General features: G+C 46.5%; 1 protein-coding gene across 1 annotated transcript; it reads left to right on the top strand.

Moving 5' to 3' along the window:
- The first annotated feature begins 15,080 nt into the window (after nt 1-15,080).
- Nucleotides 15,081-18,021, top strand: MEX3B (mex-3 RNA binding family member B). Its single transcript, XM_084293163.1, has 2 exons — nt 15,081-15,722; nt 16,565-18,021. The coding sequence occupies exons 1-2, from the start codon at nt 15,464-15,466 to the stop codon at nt 18,013-18,015; spliced, it is 1,710 nt and encodes a 569-aa protein (XP_084149289.1). The 5' UTR covers nt 15,081-15,463; the 3' UTR covers nt 18,016-18,021.
- The last annotated feature ends 305 nt before the right edge of the window (nt 18,022-18,326 follow it).

An 18,326-nucleotide genomic window follows, 5' to 3' on the forward strand; every position in this document is an offset into this window, starting at 1 on the left:
AGAAAATGAAGCAACTGTGGAGCCTCATCACTGACGGAAGTCCTTTGCAGAGGGTTCTCCTTTGTGGCTTTGTACTTGAGGAAAGTGTACTTGTGTTGACCCAGGAGAGGGCTTTCGTTTTTCAAGAGGAAGGCTAGACAAGGTCTCTCAGTCCACAGACTGAGTTCGAGAAAAAAAGTGAGAGTTGAGCCCACACACGGGGCAGATGCTTCACTTTTCAAATGGTGATGAATCCTGGCCACTACGAGCATTAGTCATGGGATTATTTCCCTTGGTGTTGTGTGCTTCTAATCAAAAAGGAAGGCTGCTTTCAGCCAGGAGCTAAGCATCAAATTGTCCGCTATTATTCAATGTTTAAGTATGAAGCAGTGGGGCTTTTACTGCCGCTAATTTTGTGGCAGCATACTCAGTTGTTCTGTCCATACCCAATTCTGCTGCTGGTGTTGGCGTATAGAAGTAGGGTTTGGATCCAGGTTTGGTTCAGGCCCATCTTTCCATAGTCGTATTGATTGATCTAAAAATTTGTTTGAAGATCACTTTGCATTATTCCCCCTCTGCTTTTGACTTCAGTGAAAAATGCATGGGCCCAAATGCCAGGCGTTGTGGATGGCATTTGTTCTTCTTGTGACTAGCTGCTGCCTGGAACCTCATCTGCACGTTTGTATTGGCTTTTTATTTGCAGTTGTCTCTGAATCTGTGCAGTGATTACTTTGTTGACAAATGGTTTTTCCCTTGAATAAGATACAGTGACGAGATGTTCTGAATGTCCCAGAAGGGCTCTGGCATTTGTCCTCAGGACAATGAAAAACACCCCGGCATTTTCTGCCTTCTGTGAATCTGCCTTTCATTTGTGTATTGTATGGATTCTTCTAAGGATACGGAAAGAAAAATGTTAAAATATGGTCATTCCAGGAAAAGTGATGGCTCAGAAAAGCCTTTTACTCAGCATACCTGCAGTTTTGGGGTATTGCAATTCACCCTTACTTGCTTCAGTAAGTAAATGTTTTGGTTTTTTTAACCACAGTTTGAAGCTGACACAGCAAAAAGAGAAGGATAGATTTGATTCCACTTGCTTTGTTCTGACTGAGTTCCCATCCCTTGCACCCATGCAAATGGTTTGAGGCGCTGAGGTTGCACGAACAATGCAGACAGTACAATAGAAAGACAATGGGGTTTTCACACGAGTATAGTGGGAGCTGTGGGATGTTTCCTCAACTGGTGATGTGTGGGGAGAAAAGTGCTTAATCTGTCTTCGTTTTGAGCTTGAGTCTGCAGGGCTGGCACCTAAGGGAGAGGAATATCCCTCTCCCTGTTGTTGGTGTGCTAACTAGTCTGGAAATGGAATCATGATTGAAATGCAGAGAAATGCGGCATCCTGGGATGCTAGGATTGGTCCATCTTCAGAAGGGGAAAGAAGCTCAACATTTTTTGTACTTTATATAATCTCTTAATCACAGCTCTCATGAAACAAAAGCCTTCCAAAAGCATCCTTTCTTTAACAGTTACAGTCCAAAAAAAAAAAAAAGAAAAAAAAAAAAAAAGAAAAAGCCTCATCTAAGTAATGGACTTACTGAACCCACCCTGCTGCTGCAGCTGGCTACTAGGGACAAACCCACCCTTTTCCCCAGCGACAGTGATGTGCAGAAATCCACCCTCTACCTTTTTTTTTTTTTTTTTCCCCCTGCATCAAATTCTTCGTTTTTGCAGCATGTGAGTCAACTTGTAAAAATGACTCACAAGCTCATTCCAGCCTTCTGAATTGGGAGCCCAATTAAAATACTACTTGTAATGCACATATTGAAGAGAGCGAAAAGTGTCTGCTCCTGTGTGTCAGGCATTAGCATAGCATATCTGAAGATCTGTCTTGAGCTAGTCTGGTACTTGCCAGCAGGAAACCTTGTGTTTAATTAATATATAAGTAACAAGAAAAATATATATTTCGAAAATCTACAACGTAAAAAATTATATAATAGAACTATAAATTTGATTAATTATAAATACATCAAAGTTTTTTTTTCTTTAATTTGTTTATTTATTTATTTAAAATTACATTGTTGGATAGAATGTTTTATTTATAAAGCAGTGAAGAGGTTGTTTTTCTGCAGGGGTGCAGTGCCTGGCAATCAGTTTCTGCTGCTGCTGGTCTGATTGTTGAATACCCAATGTCTTCAGTTTAACTCGGTGCCACATTGGGCAGGTGCTCCCTGTAGAACTGCAGGGCTGATTCTTAACAATACCAGTCTTTAGCCTTCAATGAACCCTTATATCAGGCCTGGCCAATCTTTCTGATGTTATCATCCATGTATCAAGATCCTCTCTGGAAGGTGATGTCATGGAAGAAACGGCAACAGCTGTACTGCAGCACCAGGATGGAGTTTGGGTGCACCGTGGGTCCCCGAGTGGCTCAGTAGTGTCAGCCTCAGCTTTCCTGATGCATGTCTTTTCACAGGTGAGGACTCAGACAGTTATGCTGCAGGTCATGTTAACGTAGTCCCAGCATCAGACTTGTATTTTGACTGGTGGTAAGTCCTGTGTAGTCCAAAACTACTACTCATCCCCACCAGCATTTCATCAGCAATCAGTTTTTTGCCAGCAGGCAAAAGGCTCCAGAGAGAGCATGCAGGGTGAAAAACATTTCATCCAAGCTTGACAGAGATGATGTCTGTGGTATTCACATGTAGCCCTTTAACTAACATTACTTCCTGACATATATATCGCAGCCCTTTTAGCTCCAAGATATTTCTGTGCCATCACAGTGAACCTTGGGCAAGGAGGTGAGATCTACAGCAAAAGGCAAGGCATCTGTCTAAGTGAAACACTCAAGGAAAAGGTGTTTGTGTGTGATTGCTGCCTGGTGTTAGCTCCTCTGTCCAGCCATGGCCCTCTATTTCAGAGGCTTTGTGTGGCTGATGCAGAAGAGAGGTCGTACCTAGGATTGGCACTTACCCAAATTCTCCTTCCTGCCTCCATACCACCAATTTATTCCACAAAGTTTACTGAACGGTGAGTATAAATCGCAAGGTCTGAAACCTGGTAGTACCATGATACCAGCCTCCTCTTGTTGAGCAACAAAACCAGCCTCATGTTAAAGGGATTCACTGGCAAAACCGACTCCCTTAAATGAGAAATATTTAAATAAACATCTATTATTGCTATTGAAAGGAAGAAAATAAAAGCTGGTCACACGTTGTAGAACTACATGCACAGAAATACATTTGTCTTCAAATGCAAGTCTCATAAATGTAGGAATGAAGCCTGGTCTTTGTCCTAGCAAAGCTCATACAAACCAAATGTGCACATGTTGTTACCGTTTATCAGTATGTAAATAACATATATGAATAATTGCCAGTAGGTGGTAGTGTGTGTTTTTCAGATAACTTGTATGTAAGCTAGAACTGCAAGTGTTTCATGTTTGAGGTGATTTAGAAAGATTCTGTCATCTTTAATGTATGATCTTAAAACATCATTGCTTTGAATTCAGTCCCTGATCTCACTGATTTAATAGTTCTGTTTCACAAACACCAGCACATCTCAGAGAGGTGTATTTTGATTTTTTTTTCAAGTTTATGGACAGACCTGACTGGAAACATTTTGAAAACTGCCAATTAGTATAAGCCCTGAGAATTCAAATATGTGCATTCATTGGAATGACTGCATTGCTCCCTAGTGTTTCATTTTAGAAGGTGAGCTTTTGATAAATAAATACATTATTTTAATGATTTAGGAGTTTAGAATTTCTCTTCACAGAAGCTGTTCTGATAATTCCTGAAAGAGCTCACTGGAAAAGGAGCAGCACAGTCTTACTGGGCATCTACTTCTCTTCAGTGCCTCATCGTGCTTTGCAAAGACAGCAAAAAAGCGAGCAGCTGGGAGAGACGGGGGGGGGGGGGGGGGGGGGGGGGGGGGGAGGGGTTGGTGGCTTCTTGCTGACAGTAATCTGTACCAAATTAATGGTGTTTCCCCAGCTCATCATGCAGGAAGAGATGCCCATCCTCCTGTGAGAGCAGTTACTGAGACTCCTACGAGTATGTCCCAGGCTGGGTGTTCATCCTTCCTCAGGTAACGACCAAAGCACTCCTCAGCCAGCTCGCCTCTTGCTGCCTTTGCTGTGTTTTTGGGAAGGGACTGGGTTTTTGTCTGGCGGAAGAAGGGGATGCCAGTGGTAAGGACTCTTTCTGTGGTGTTGCCTGCCAGGAAGCGAGGCAGAGGTTGGGAAAGGCTCTATAAATACTTCTGCAGTAACTCAAAGGCGGTTAGCGTTTTGGTTCATTTGTTTTTCCTGGGGTGTGTGAGACCGCTCTCCTCTGTGCAGGTGTCTGATTCATGTGGGGCTTCCTTTTTCTTTCTTTTCCTACTTATTTCCTGCCTCTGCAATTGTTGCTTGCACTTGCAGCACTTTTACTCGGCCCGGCACTCCCACTGAATGCTATCAGGCTATTTGTGCAAATGTTTTTCGTCATGAATATGGTCTGCAGAGTCAGACCTTTTGCTTCTTCCTTCTGCTTGTAACCTGTCCCTCCCAAGTTTCCTTTCTCATTGTTTTTCCTTTCACTTATGTCTGCCTGCTGTTGGAGCGAGCTCACAGAGAAGGAAGTGGGGGAGGGCTGCTTCTGCAGGGCTTTCAGTATGAATAGCTGTGCAATTTATAATTTTGCAGGCAGATCAGGCTCTTGTTGGCATGCGATCAGGCTGAGGGAGAACCACCCATTGCCAGGTGAAGTTAATGGGCTTGTGGCACCGAGGCCCACAAGCTACAATGGCAGGAATGGCAGTGAAAGTAAGGGAGGAGTACTGGGGCCTACCCAAAGGCAGAATAAGCATCGCCCAGAAGGGCTATGCCTTCTGTCAGAAAGCAATACTTGTGTTTCCCATTTAAGAAATAAAATGCGATGTGATATAAATATGTGTTGGGGGTGATCCTGTGAGCTTAGGGCCTGTGTCCCCCCATGCAGACCCATCTAATAGCTCCGGGACAGAGGTGAGGCGTAGCTAACCTTCTCTGTTTGCCTTCCTGTACTGTCTATCTATTGTTCTTAACCTCTTCCCTTGGGACCTAAATTGACTGTGCTGTGGATGGAATCTGATTTTGCTAAGAAATTACTCTTATTGACTGGAAATGGTATAAAGTTAGACATCCAAAGCCGGAGTCCATTCAAAGAACGCTGATCTTAGTATTTCTGTTCAGCTTTCTGTTTCAAATGGTAACTGTTAGAGGTAAACTCCAGTAAGAGATATTGGTGCTACGCTGATATGTGTCCCCACCAATATATAAAGGTGTCTGTCAGTATACTGATAACAGAAAATAGATTAGTGAGAGTGGGTTTCATGCTAGGAGATAGAATTTCTTGAGAAGTGTAGACTACCGAAGGGAAGAATCTCAGGGATGGAAGCTTGTGGTATCATGTGGAAGGAAAGACACCATGAACTCTAGCAAAGAAGGGTTATAGAAATGACAACAGAGATATTAACTAAGCAAATGAAATCAGTGCTGCTGGTTCTTTTGTGCTTTGTTTGTATAGAAACAAATAGTCCATCCTGGAGCAACCGTACCTCTGCTGGGTGGTGTTCTTAGTGCACTGGTAACATTGTGCTGGGTGGTGCTAGGTCTCAACACTCCTCTGAGATGTATATTCAGAATTGAGAAGAGTGGGAGGTAGCTTTCTCTAAGTGCACACGATATATAATCTGTGAATGAATACAAAGTGTGAGCTAGATAGGACGTTATTCCTGTAACAGGACCAACTCATCATCATTACAGAACTCTTTAAAAAAAAAAAAAAAAAAAAAAAGATTCCTTCTCAAACTAGATGTGAAATAGGGTTGCTCTCATAAATGTGCTTCATTTCATGCACGCTCCCTTTGCTCCCTATAATTTTCCTTGGATATGGCTGAACTGTCTTTGTTCTTGTCTACATAATCTCAGAGTGGGGGTAACACTAATGCTTTTCATCAGAACCCCAAAGTGCTCTTCTGGATTCTGATCACCCTCTTGAGATCAACCTCATCAGCTTTCACCAAACACCTTTGCTTCCCATTGGAGACAGTGCAAGTTAAAAGTACAACTGAGGGTTTGGGTTCGTTATCCAAAGTATAATTTTGATTGAGAGTTACTAAAAGGCAGTAAAAGTGGAAGCATAATATGCCTTTTTCAGAGTCCCTTCTCAGTGATTGTCATTTGAGGAATGAGGATGTTGAATTTGCCACGTTGCACAAAGTTATGGCAGCTGTTCCATATCGCTAGATTGGAAATTAAAATGGAGATCTATTCAAATTGTCTGACACTTCCAGCAAGCTTGAAAGCAATGCTTTAAAATATAACAGAACTCTAATTTGGGTCCTAAAAGATACTCAGTAACATTGAAAGCAAACTTCTTACTTTTTTCCAAATGGTCTTGAACTGCTTTTTTGTGTCTTTTCTTCTGCCTTGCTAAATTCTGCTTTCCACAACAGCCATGTGATCTAGCTGAAGTCAACAGGATTCCTGAGGATGTCAAAGACCAAAACCTAGACTAGAACATTTTAGTAGGTCTAGTCTGTTATGACAATAAATATTTTCAGGAATGCTTAAACTATGCTAACCTTTAAAAAAAGAATGTTTCACATTTCTTTTTCTTTCTTCATAAATGTGTGGTGCCTGAATCTTCTTAATAGTTTCTTCATCTAAAGATAAGACTGGATTTATCTGTATCTGTAGACAGTAATGCAATCTCTTAGTTCAGGAATTTGTAGAGGTCAGACTTTGCCTGTCAACACACAGTCAAACCTAACTTTTGATCCTAGTGCAGCTGCTTTAGTAACACTAACTTTATGAAGGCTAGAAAAACTCAGCTAGGAAACGAAGTTCTTTGAAACACACACAATGCCAGACCTGTGCTTTGGAACTCAAAGCAGAGTTTAGCCAGCTTGAGCTGTTGTCACCAGAAAATATTATTTAAATCTATGGATGTTTTTATCTCGTAATGCTTATTCCAAAGAAAGAATGCACTGTTGACAACTCTTAGCATTTGCTTTGTTGTCCTGTATATGCCAGTTCATCACTCATACTGAGCATTAATCACTGTGGTAAATGTAGCATTGTGATATGTTCAGGAAATACTTGTCAAGGCTTTATAAAGGCACTCCATAAAAAATCAGACAGAAGTAGTCTATTTTTTTTTTTTCCTTGTGGGTGAAATTCACCTGCCCAGAGCTCAAATAAATACATGACAGACTCCTGCTAGCACAACTCCAGTCCCACTGCTATCTGTTCGGTTTTGCTTCCCACACATCCTGTAATGACAAAGATAATCTCTTCTAAAATGCCATTTGCTTTTCAGGGTGGCACTGGAAACTATTAAGGACTCAATGGGCACTGGAAAGAGCAATGTGTTATTGATTAATCTGCCCTCTGAATGAACTCTGGTGGAGAGCAGTATTTCCAAAATTCTAGATGAAAGAATTTGTGTACAAATAATGGCAGGATGAGTGCTCTCTGGGATGATATGACTACATAAATAAGCAGTTCTTCAGTGCAGCATGTGGTTTTCTAATTTCCAGTAAAATGGAATGAATCACACATGACAACACCATTGCCACTAACCAGTGTGGCATGGCATCTGAGAAAGATAGCACTGGAAGGGTGTGAACTGGAGAGCAGATGATGGGGCTTGAAACATCTTGTTTGCTTTGGCAGCATAACCAAAATCTTGATGCTTTCCCACAATCTGCTCCAAGGATGTAGGTTTTTCTGTGCTGTATCAGATTATTACTCTGGGAATTTGTGTGTCCTGCCTTTGCCAATGGACAGCTCTTGATGCTTCAGATAAAGATAAATGCCCAGACTACCCACAGGGGAATTCCAAAGTTAGATGATGTTTCTTCATGTAGGGTTTACATTACTGCAGAATTACCAGGGGAGGTTTTCTCTCTCTCCCCTACCAAATCATAAAGGATATGTCTTCTCACAGGCAAACAAAGGTCCAAGACTGCTCTCGAGTCCAGGCTCACATACCATGCATATTAACTATATGTAAGTACATGCTCTGGTATGGGCCTTAGGCCGAGTTCACTCCTGAGGGGAAGTCTTAGCCATAGCCATGTCATAGCCCAGTCCCAAGCTTTTCCACCACAAAGGTGGGGCCTGGGTGCCCCAAAGGTGGGGAGTAGGGTACACAGCAGCCCCCAGGGAGCAGCTCCAGCCACCTCCCCTTTCCCTGAGCACTGCCTGAGTGAAGAGAGCCCCAGGCAGGCCAAGAACCAGCGCTGCGGCCTGTGGGCCATGGCTTCACTGGCTGGAGCACTCTCTTTGTTTTATAAAGGTGGCAGCAGTCCTCAGGAGATCTGCTAAAGGTGAACAGACAGCAGTCCCTTTGACATCCCTGCAGTGCCAGTGCAGCTTCACAGGTGCAGAACTCCCTGTCCACCGCTTCTGCTGAGCCCTAAATCTGAGAAGAGATGATACTGAGTTTCAAAAGATGGGGGGCCAAAACCAACCCCTTCCTCTTTATTTCTGCTCTTGTGCCTCCTGAGCTGTGTATCAAATCTTCTGATGCCAGAACACAGGAAAAAATGAAACTTGTCCTGCAGCCTACCCCCAGCAAAACTGGATGCGTCTGTTCAAAAGCACTGAAAATGACCTGGTGCACACTCTTAGACCCTGCAGCAGGGCGGTAGGGTTGTTGAGTTGGTGGTCATGAATGACTTGGGCTTTGTTGGATCTATTATATGAGAATGGCACCAGACACTTTTTCCTTTGAGGGTTTCTCAAAATGAATACTTGTTAAAGGCGGGGTGGGAGAAGGACAAGAGTAATTCTTTTTCTCCTTCTGATACATTCCCAAACACAGCACTTGTGAGTGCTATATTTAGGCAGAGGTAATGATGATCTAGATGTCCAGCAGACATTTATTTCCATTTGTTTCTGTTGTTCCCCCTCATCAACATGGTCCCTACTAAGGGCTCAGTAAGAGCAGTAGCGTAAGCTGCAGTTTAAAATGCCCTGTAGATGGAGATTTGCTGTGACAGAAATGCCTGTCGTCCTGGCAGTCTCTCACAGCTGCTGGAGGCAGAAGAGTATGTGAAACAATAACTCTGCCAGCAGATGTGGTTCTGTAGGGACAGTAGTGTCCGTGGTACGAAAATTCCCTCCCAAAATACAGATCTGTGGGGACAGTAAGCGTCTGTGTCAGGGACAACTTTGCAGCATCTGCTGGGACAGTAAAGTCTGTGATACATAAACACATCTCTGCATCTGCTGGGTCAGTCAGAGAGAGATGTATTGTATATGTCTGGTTTTAGATGTGCAAATCCCCTTCACTTTCCTTTAATCTGGGGAATTTGTTTGATTCTTCTTCCCACAGAGCAAATAAGAACCATCTGATGCAAAAGAGCTAGAGGTATTTGTGAGTCTTTTCCATGTAGGAGAGGCATTGCCACATTTCAGCTGCCAAGAAATACTGCTACATTTTCTCCTACCATAGTATTAATCATTAATGGCTTTGTTCTCAATGAACAGCCTGAGTATCTTCAATGATGCTCTTGTGAGTGCTAATGCTTTGTGGCTGCAGTGAGACCATCACATGAGAAATCTGTTTGTTTAGAGCAGCGATGCGCCACAAACACAGCATTCTGACTTAGACCATATTTCAAACATTTCTAAGTACAGGTGTATGCAGATAAAAAAAAATTATTTTGGGCTCATCTCTAGTTTAGGCACCAGATGCAGGTTAGGAAGGATTGCACTGGAGACAGTCAATTTTCCAGCAGAAGCAACTCCATTCAGATGTCAGGGTATCTTGCTGCAACAAAGGCTGATGTTGACGTTTTTCTTGGATAGAGACAGATGCAAGAGCTTCTGCCTCAAGGTTATCCATTATACAGTATATTAACTAGATGTTTTAACATTGTGCTTCCTGCAGAGACAGAAATGAATGATGATTAATACTTATCAATTAAAATCTAATCTTTTTCCATGTGTATTTATATGCTGAACTTCAACGTACGAGGCAATTCTGTGACAAGAATTAGATATTCTTTTATTGGAGAGCACTGGAATTATGGTCAGGGATATAATATTCATTCATTTATTATGAATATTGCATTTGTGCCTAGAGTTTGCCTAGGCATTTTATATAAACAGTCTCTTACAAAGGAGTTCATAAACAATTAGCATTAAAGGACAATTGTTTTATCTTTCTTATAACAGCGCTAAGACTGGAGAGGTAGAGGAAGCAAAGGTTATACATGTTTTATGACCATAATTATAATTAACTATTTCAGAGATTAAAGTAAATTAAAATGTAATTATAATGTACTATTTCAGAGACTAAAACTGATGAATAAAACTCAGTTGTGACCTATCTCACAAATCTATGGCTTATCCAGCTCAGTCTAAACATAAAAACATAAAATCTTTTTATATATATGTTGTTTTTTTTTTATTATTAAATATAGCTGTTGTTCAATAGACAGTGCCCACAAGTGTGATAGGTGCTTTAGACTTGAGACGCCAGTGCTGTGTCGCAGGCTGAACACTGGCCCAAGGGCCCTGGTAACAAAGAGCTCCAATCCTGCAGCCGCGTGCACAGGAGAGCTCCGCTGGGAGGCCTGCATGCAGAGCAGCTGGGAAGGCTGGCCTCTAAATATGCGACGGGAGAGCGAAGGAAAGGCAGAACGGGTTTTCAGATTTGAACTCTGGTCGGCTCGACTGTTGAACGCCATTTAGCTCAGATATACAGTGCGATAACCTTTGTTCTTAAGCGAGAGGCAGAATGGAGCTTTGAATGAAAGAGGCCACTTAGACTCCAGGTGAAGGGTTTTAAAGCGAACAAGTGATCCGGCTGGTTACTTCTGATTTATTATAAAGGCATCTTTATGCATTTTGAATTGCCTTCCATCAGTCATGTCAAACAAAACTGCATTCTTATAAGGCACTTCATCCCCTACAAACATGCACACTCTAATCACTGATGTCAAACTAATAGCAAATGTGTATGAAGAAAGTACAGCCTGCAATGACTATTGCAAAAATCTTTTTCATTTTAATGTACTAGAAACAAGCATTTTAGTGAAGTCATTAGCAGCTGACATAAATTTACATTACAGTATCAATATTTTTTGAAGCCTGATTGTGACTGCTAAAGGTCTGAGATTCATTCTGGATTGGGGCAAAATTGCTTTTCACAAGTTGTCCCAGAAGATCTTTGTTTTCAAAAAAAAAATATTTTGCAAATGAATTTTGTAAAAGGAGAGGTGTAGAATTACAGGTATGAAAGTACACATGGGGAAGCATCAGCATCACCTCCCTGTTTGTATTTATTGACGTGAAAGTCCATATCACAAGGGAAAAAGGCACTTCTGCATCTTCCTTACCCCTGAGCCTGCTTCCATCTCAGAGAGGCATCACAAAGCCTCTCACTAATCTATCTCCATTTTATTTCTTGTAGTCTATTAACACACCTATGCTGTTTTAAGAGAGCTCTCCCCACCCTTCATCAAAAACCACCCCAAATGCTTGGAATGAGTGGCATGAAAATAATAAACATTTTCAGCTGCCTTTCAGATTCTGGATGAATTGTTTGTAAACATCTTGTCTCGAACCATCAAGAGGCGGAGCTAACATCACTGAAAGATGATAAATTCCGACACGGCGCTCCGAGATTTCACGGCCACTGAATGTAGGTTAATATGGGATTCAATAGGAAATCTGGCTTTTGTGTTGTTACATATTATGAAGGAACTTGTCATTTGTCTGTAGATTGCTAATTGCTGCTTATTGCACATGCAAGAGGTTAATTTGGGTATGTTATGACAGTAATCATATGCACCATCTTAAAACATATATACTCATAATCTGATTGATAATGTGTCCTGTGGGATTTGGGACATTATTTTGTGAGATTATGGTGAAGAAGAACTTTATGGTAAATGCTGTCACAGTAGGCAGTAGTGTCCTTGAGTGCAGGCACATGAGATAGAGTGGACTCACGAGTCTGCTATGAAATACCTTTTTCCTTGCTCCTTAATTTAGTCATTCCCTGAGATGTGTGGTTTATTCTTTGTGATGATACATTGAAAACAGAGGCCCCATCTATTCTAAATGAAAATGACATCCTATTCTTATTATTGTTAATGCTTTGTATTCAGAGTAGCATTTAAAGGCCTCGGATTAATTCGTGACCTCTTCATGCTCAGAGCTGTATGTACACACACAGTAAGCTCACTGCCCCAAAGACCTTACACTTTAATTAAATAAAGGTTGGAGGAAGGAAGTTTTATTACCTCTGCCACAAATGGGAAATGATAAGAGAGAGAGAAACTAAAAGGACTGAGAATTACACTCCTCCTGCAATAAGTCCTGTATTTGCCTGTAATATATCCTCCCTTCCTGCTTTTGTTAAGCTTCTGTAAATTGGTAGATGGTTGGTCTCTTCCCCAGAGATGAAGCTTACTATAATTCTGCATAATTTTCAAGGTTGTATGGGATGAAAGGACTTACAGATAGATAACCCTTTAATTTATATCTGATCAAGTTACTCTGAAGAAATATTTCTGTGGAATAAGTTCATGCATATGAATCTTGCGTGCATTGCTTTTTGCCACATGAGCATGCTATTGCTTAGATTCTGTATTCCGAGTGGTATGTGCAGTTGGTGTGTGCATGTTTTAAGGTATGTCGGTATAACTTTTCAGTTGTTGTTATCTCCTGTAGTTTGCTCTTAAAAGTTTTCAAAATTATTAAAAAAAAAAAAAAAAAAAAAGCAATATTCCTCAAGATGCTGGACTATTCCATAGGATTCATAGGAGACTTAAAACACCAGTGCACACTTAGTCTCCTAGAAATGCATCTCCTTCTCCCCTCCCAGGAATCTTATTCTATAGAAAGGGATGAAATTAATTTTAAACATTTTTAATTAGAGCTTCCAGCTTAACATCAAAAAATAAAGCTAGATCAGTACAGATCTTGCTTTGAGAATAAAATTTTCCCTGTAGAGGAACATGAGCCTGAAGATAACTTGTTTTCCTTTTACTTGTAGTCAGTGCATGGATGCTCAGCATAGTCATCTTGGGCAGAAACCCTGACAGTTTTAGATACGATGGGAAGTGGGGGAGAAAAAAACAAAACAAACAAACAAACACAAGGAACAGGTAAAATCCAAGCACACCCAACCACTATCTTTGTATCACACCCAACCACTATCTTTGTATTTTAGTATTTCTGCCAGTCACTGCTGTGTGTCAACAACAGTAATCGTCTATAGTGACGTGTCTCTGCCTCACGGGTACAGTCCCCTCATTTCTGTCTTGTCCTGCCCCTGCTTGGGAAATGAGAACAGTTATTTTCTTGCAGATTTTGGATTCCCTGAGTTAAAAAAAAACTCCAGAGAAGCAAAATTCTTTTTGAAATGTATTTAATAAAGAACATTATTTCTGTTGCTGTCAAAGGTTGTGTCCATCTGCCTTTTTTTTTTTTTTTTTTTTTTTCCAAATGCTTAAAACAGTAAAAGGCCTTCACGATCCTTATCCATTTATAAATAATCTCCCATTTTTCCCCCTAGAACCTCTCACTGCTGGAACTACAGTGTAAATTTGTAAATTATGCCATCTTTTAAATATGAAACAGTTGAGGGGACAGCCTCAGCACTTAGGAAAGCACATGGCTGGTGTATATGCCCGTGCTAGCAAACAAGCCACGGGAGCTTTGTTATAAAACATGCAAACATCCTGAGGAAGTGGCAGTCATTTGCCATAAACACGGCGTGTAAACAATTACCTGTAACTCGTTACACTCGTTTGTACAGGCAGCTGGCTAAACACATCCCTGTGTGCTTGTAAAGGGCTGTCCCCGCCGAACGTGAGACTGTCAGGCAATTAGGTGGGGGCTGCCTTCTCCCAAGGCTTCTGCCCATGGCAAGTTGGCAAGGTCTATGTAAATGGGGGGACAGTAGGGCCAGGTGATCCTGGAGGTCTTTTCCACACTTAATGATTTTAGGATTCATAGAATATCATAGAATGACAGAATTTTAAATAGGGGTACTCGTGGATATGTGGGGGGAAAGGCGGAGGAATTCAGTGTGCTGTTTGGTGGCACTCTGGTGACAACACTGAGGACTCTCCCAGCGGGTGGCAGGCTGGATTTGGAGACGGGACACTTTCCGAGAAGACCATTTATTGTTTGTGGGGGCGCAGGGTCCGACATGAGGGGACAGCCAGCGGGCTGCCCCTCACATAGGCTGAGGGGGGCCGGGCCGGGGGGGGAGAGGCCTCGGGCCCGGCTGAGGGCGGCGCAGTGCGCATGGCGCGGGGGAGGGGCGCGCAGGCGCCCGGAGGCGGGGGCGGGCGGGGCCCGGAGCGGTGCCGGCGGTGCCGGTGCCTCGGGGCCGCTCTGCCGGTGCCGGCCGGGGGCTGGCGGCCGCCGTCCGGTAGCACGGGGCCCGCTCCGGGACGGGAAGGCGAAGCGCGGAACCCCCGGCACACCCCCCTCGGGTGGAAAAAAAAATTAAAAAATACAAAAAAAATTTAAAATATAAAACGTGTTCTGAAAAAAATAAAAATAATATTAGAGAGAAAAAAAAAAAAAAAAAAGCCCCGGCCGGGCTCAGCGCGGCGCCCGGGGCCGCGCGCGCCCGGGGAGGGGCGGGGAGGGGAAGGGGGGGGGCGCGGCGCCCCGGCATTGTTCGGCGCGCGGCAACAAAGAGCGGCGCGCGGCCGGGGGGCGGGGCCGGGGGCGGGGCCGGCCAATGGGAGCGCGCGGCGGTGGCGGCGGCGCGCCCCAGCCTTCCCCTCCCCGCCTGCCCCCTCCCCTCCCCTCCCCTCCCCGGCTGCCTCCCGGCCTCCAGCCTCCCTCCTGTCTCCCTCCCTCCCTCCCTCCTCCCTCCCCGGCTGCCTCCGCCCGCCTCTCCAGAGCCGTCTGGCTGCAGCGGTGCCTCAGACAGAGGAGGGGAGAGGAGGAAAAAACGCTGAGTGAGTGGAGTGGAGCCTGGGAGGGGCTCCTTAAAGAAACGCTGCCATCGCTTGGCATTGTGGCCGGCGAGGAACTCAAGGGGGGGAAGCCATCGGAGCTCCTCTCGCTCTCCGCTGCCCACCCCCACCCCACCCCCCACCCCCGGCCGAGGGGGGGAAAAGAAAAAAAAAAAAAAGGAAAAAAAAAAAAGAAAAAGCCTCGAGGGGGGAGTCGTGTGGGGGGGGTCCTGAAACCATCTTATAAACCGGATTGCACTGAGAGGAGGAAAAACAAAACAAAACAAAAAACCCCACCGCCGCCACCACTACCACCACCACCAACAACAAAAAAAAATCAACAAAACAACAAAAAAAAAGGAAAGATACAAAATATACAAGCAAAAGGCAACAGCTCCCCGGTCTCCAGCAGTCGCCCACCTCCCTTCCTTCTCTGCTGCTGGCCATCTGCCTCGGGTTTTCCTTTGTGTCTGATCTCTTACTACTGAGCCGGGTGCAGGAGGAGGGTGCAGCGCACGCAGGGACCATGCCCAGCTCGCTCTTTGCAGACATGGAGAGGAACGGGAGCGGCGGCGGCGGCGGTGGCGGCGGCGGCGGCGGGGGAGAGACGCTGGATGACCAAAGAGCCCTGCAGATCGCCCTGGATCAGCTCTCCCTGCTGGGGCTGGACAACGACGAGACGGGCTCCATTTACGACAGCGAGCCTCGGAAAAAGAGCGTGAACATGACCGAGTGCGTGCCGGTGCCCAGCTCGGAGCACGTCGCCGAGATAGTGGGCAGACAAGGTGGGTACCGCGGGGCGCGGCGCCGGCTCCCCCAGACAAAGAAAGTGCGGCCGTGGGGCTGCCGGGCAGCTCCGGGCAGCGCTTCCCAGGGGCGCTGCGAGCTGCCGGCACACGGACAAAGCAGGAAAAGGATTTTTCTAAAAAATCTCGCCGCTCCTCTGGCTGCAAAAGTTAGATTTGCAAGAGGAAAAGGGGGGAAAACGCGAGCCCCGGAGCTCTTTTTTTTTTTTTTTTTCCCCCGAAGTTGGAAATCGTGGGGTGTTTTTAAGGACGAGGAATGGAGTGGGGAAGTGGAACAATGGGATTGGGATAAAGCATCCGCATAGGGGAATGTGGCTCATTCAGTGCAGCCGCTGCTCCTCACCTTCCGCAGAACCGATTTTATTTTATTTTTTATTTTTTACGAAAGGAAAGTGCTTAGCAGGAATGCAGACTGGCGCGTGCGGTGATTTGTTGGGGCTGCTCGCGTTTCATTTTTATTTTATTTTATTTCATTTTTCTGGCCGTGCAGTTTTCCCGCACGCTGCTTTTCCTCCGTTGTTGCCGTTCCTCTGAGCTGCACGTTGGTAGTTTTGGGGCAGTTGCATGGCAGATGCGGCGCTGGCCACTTGCGATGCCTTTGGGCGTGTGCCAGGGCTGGGGCTGGCATCCCTCAGCGCCCTGACCGGGGCTCCTGGACGAGCTGCCAGCCATCACCTGGGGCAGGGGGCAATGTGTTTCGGGTGGGTGTGTATTACCCCCCCCCCCCTCCAGCTGCACCCAACTAATGGGTTGTAACCGGTTCTCTCCCCCCCCTTCCTTCCCCTCCCCTTTGCCTGCCATCTCCCGCATCTCGTTCCCAGGTTGTAAAATCAAAGCTCTGCGGGCAAAGACCAACACCTACATCAAGACCCCGGTTCGCGGGGAGGAGCCGCTCTTTGTTGTGACGGGCAGAAAGGAAGATGTGGCCATGGCCCGCAGGGAGATCATCTCAGCGGCCGAGCATTTCTCCATGATCCGAGCCTCACGGAACAAGAACACAGCCCTGAACGGCACCGTTCCTGGCCCCCCGAACTTGCCCGGCCAAACCACCATCCAGGTGCGGGTGCCTTATCGTGTGGTGGGCTTGGTCGTGGGGCCCAAGGGGGCCACAATCAAGCGCATCCAGCAGCAGACGCACACCTACATCGTGACCCCCAGCCGGGACAAGGAGCCGGTCTTTGAGGTGACAGGCATGCCCGAGAATGTGGACCGGGCCCGGGAGGAGATCGAGGCACACATCGCCATGCGCACCGGCGGCATCATCGAGCTGACGGACGAGAACGACTTCCACGCCAACGGCACGGACGTGGGCTTCGAGCTGAACGGCACGGGCAGCCTCTGGAGCAAGCCCACACCGCCCAGCATCACGCCCACACCGGGCCGCAAACCCTTCTGCAACTACCGCAACGACAGCTCCAGCTCGCTGGGCAGCGCCTCCACCGACTCCTACTTCGGCGGCGGCACGGCGGGGGGCAGCGGCGCCCGCTTGGCCGACTACAGCCCCCCGAGCCCCGCGCTGAGCTTCACCCACAATGGCAACAACAACAACAACAGCAGTGGCGGCAGCGCCAACGGCTACGTGTACGGCGGGGGCGGCGGGGACGTGCTCTCCTCCCCGGACTGCTGCTCCGAGCTGCCCTTCGACTCGCCGCCCGGCTTTGACCTGGCCCCCGCCCCGCCGCCGGGGGCCACCCTCATCTGGCCGCAATTCGAGCGTGGCCCTGCGGCCGCGCCGCCCTCACCAGCGCCCTCGCCCGCAGCCGCCGCCGCCTTCCCGGGCGCGACGCCCGCCAATGCCAACCTGGCGCTGCTGGTGAGCGGCCCGAGGCGGGGCGGCGGCGCTGCTCCGCCCCCGGCACGGCTCTCCCCGCCCCTGCACGGCCCGGTGGCGGCGGCTGCGGTGGCCGGGCCCGAGCACCCACTGGCACGGAGGGTGCGTAGCGACCCGGGTGGGCGGCTGCTGGCCGCCTCGTACCCGTTGTACGCCAACGGGCTGGGCTCCCACCTGCCGGGGCTGCCCTCCGACTCGTCGGCCTCCTCCTCGTCGTCGTCCAGCTCGTCGTCCAGCTCGTCGTGCTCGTCGTCCGGCGTGCGACGGAAGGGCAGCCGCGACTGCTCGGTGTGTTTCGAGAGCGAGGTGATCGCGGCGCTGGTGCCCTGCGGCCACAACCTCTTCTGCATGGAGTGTGCCAACCGCATCTGCGAGAAGACGGAGCCGCAGTGCCCTGTGTGCCACAGCGCCGTCACCCAGGCCATCCGCATCTTCTCCTGAGCATGACCGGGCCGAGGGTTGCTGGGGGTGCTGGTGGTGGTGGTGTGGGGGTGCTGGTGGTTGGGGTGCTGGTGGTGGGGGTGCTGGTGGTGGGGGTGCTGGTGGCGACCGCGGGTGCATGCTATAAATAATAACGGGCGACTCCATTCTAGTGCTAGGCTAGTTTTTACACTGTACTTTAATACGAAGCTTCCAACCCCCCCCCCTTTTTTTAAAAAATAAGAAAAAACAGAAACAAAAACAAAAAAAAATTGAAAGTAGGAGATGCTTATGATGATGACAATGGTGTGTGGACTGTTAGTAAAACGTGC

This window comes from Netta rufina (assembly GCF_964035555.1).
Source record: "Netta rufina genome assembly, chromosome: 11".
Classification (NCBI taxonomy): domain Eukaryota; kingdom Metazoa; phylum Chordata; class Aves; order Anseriformes; family Anatidae; genus Netta; species Netta rufina.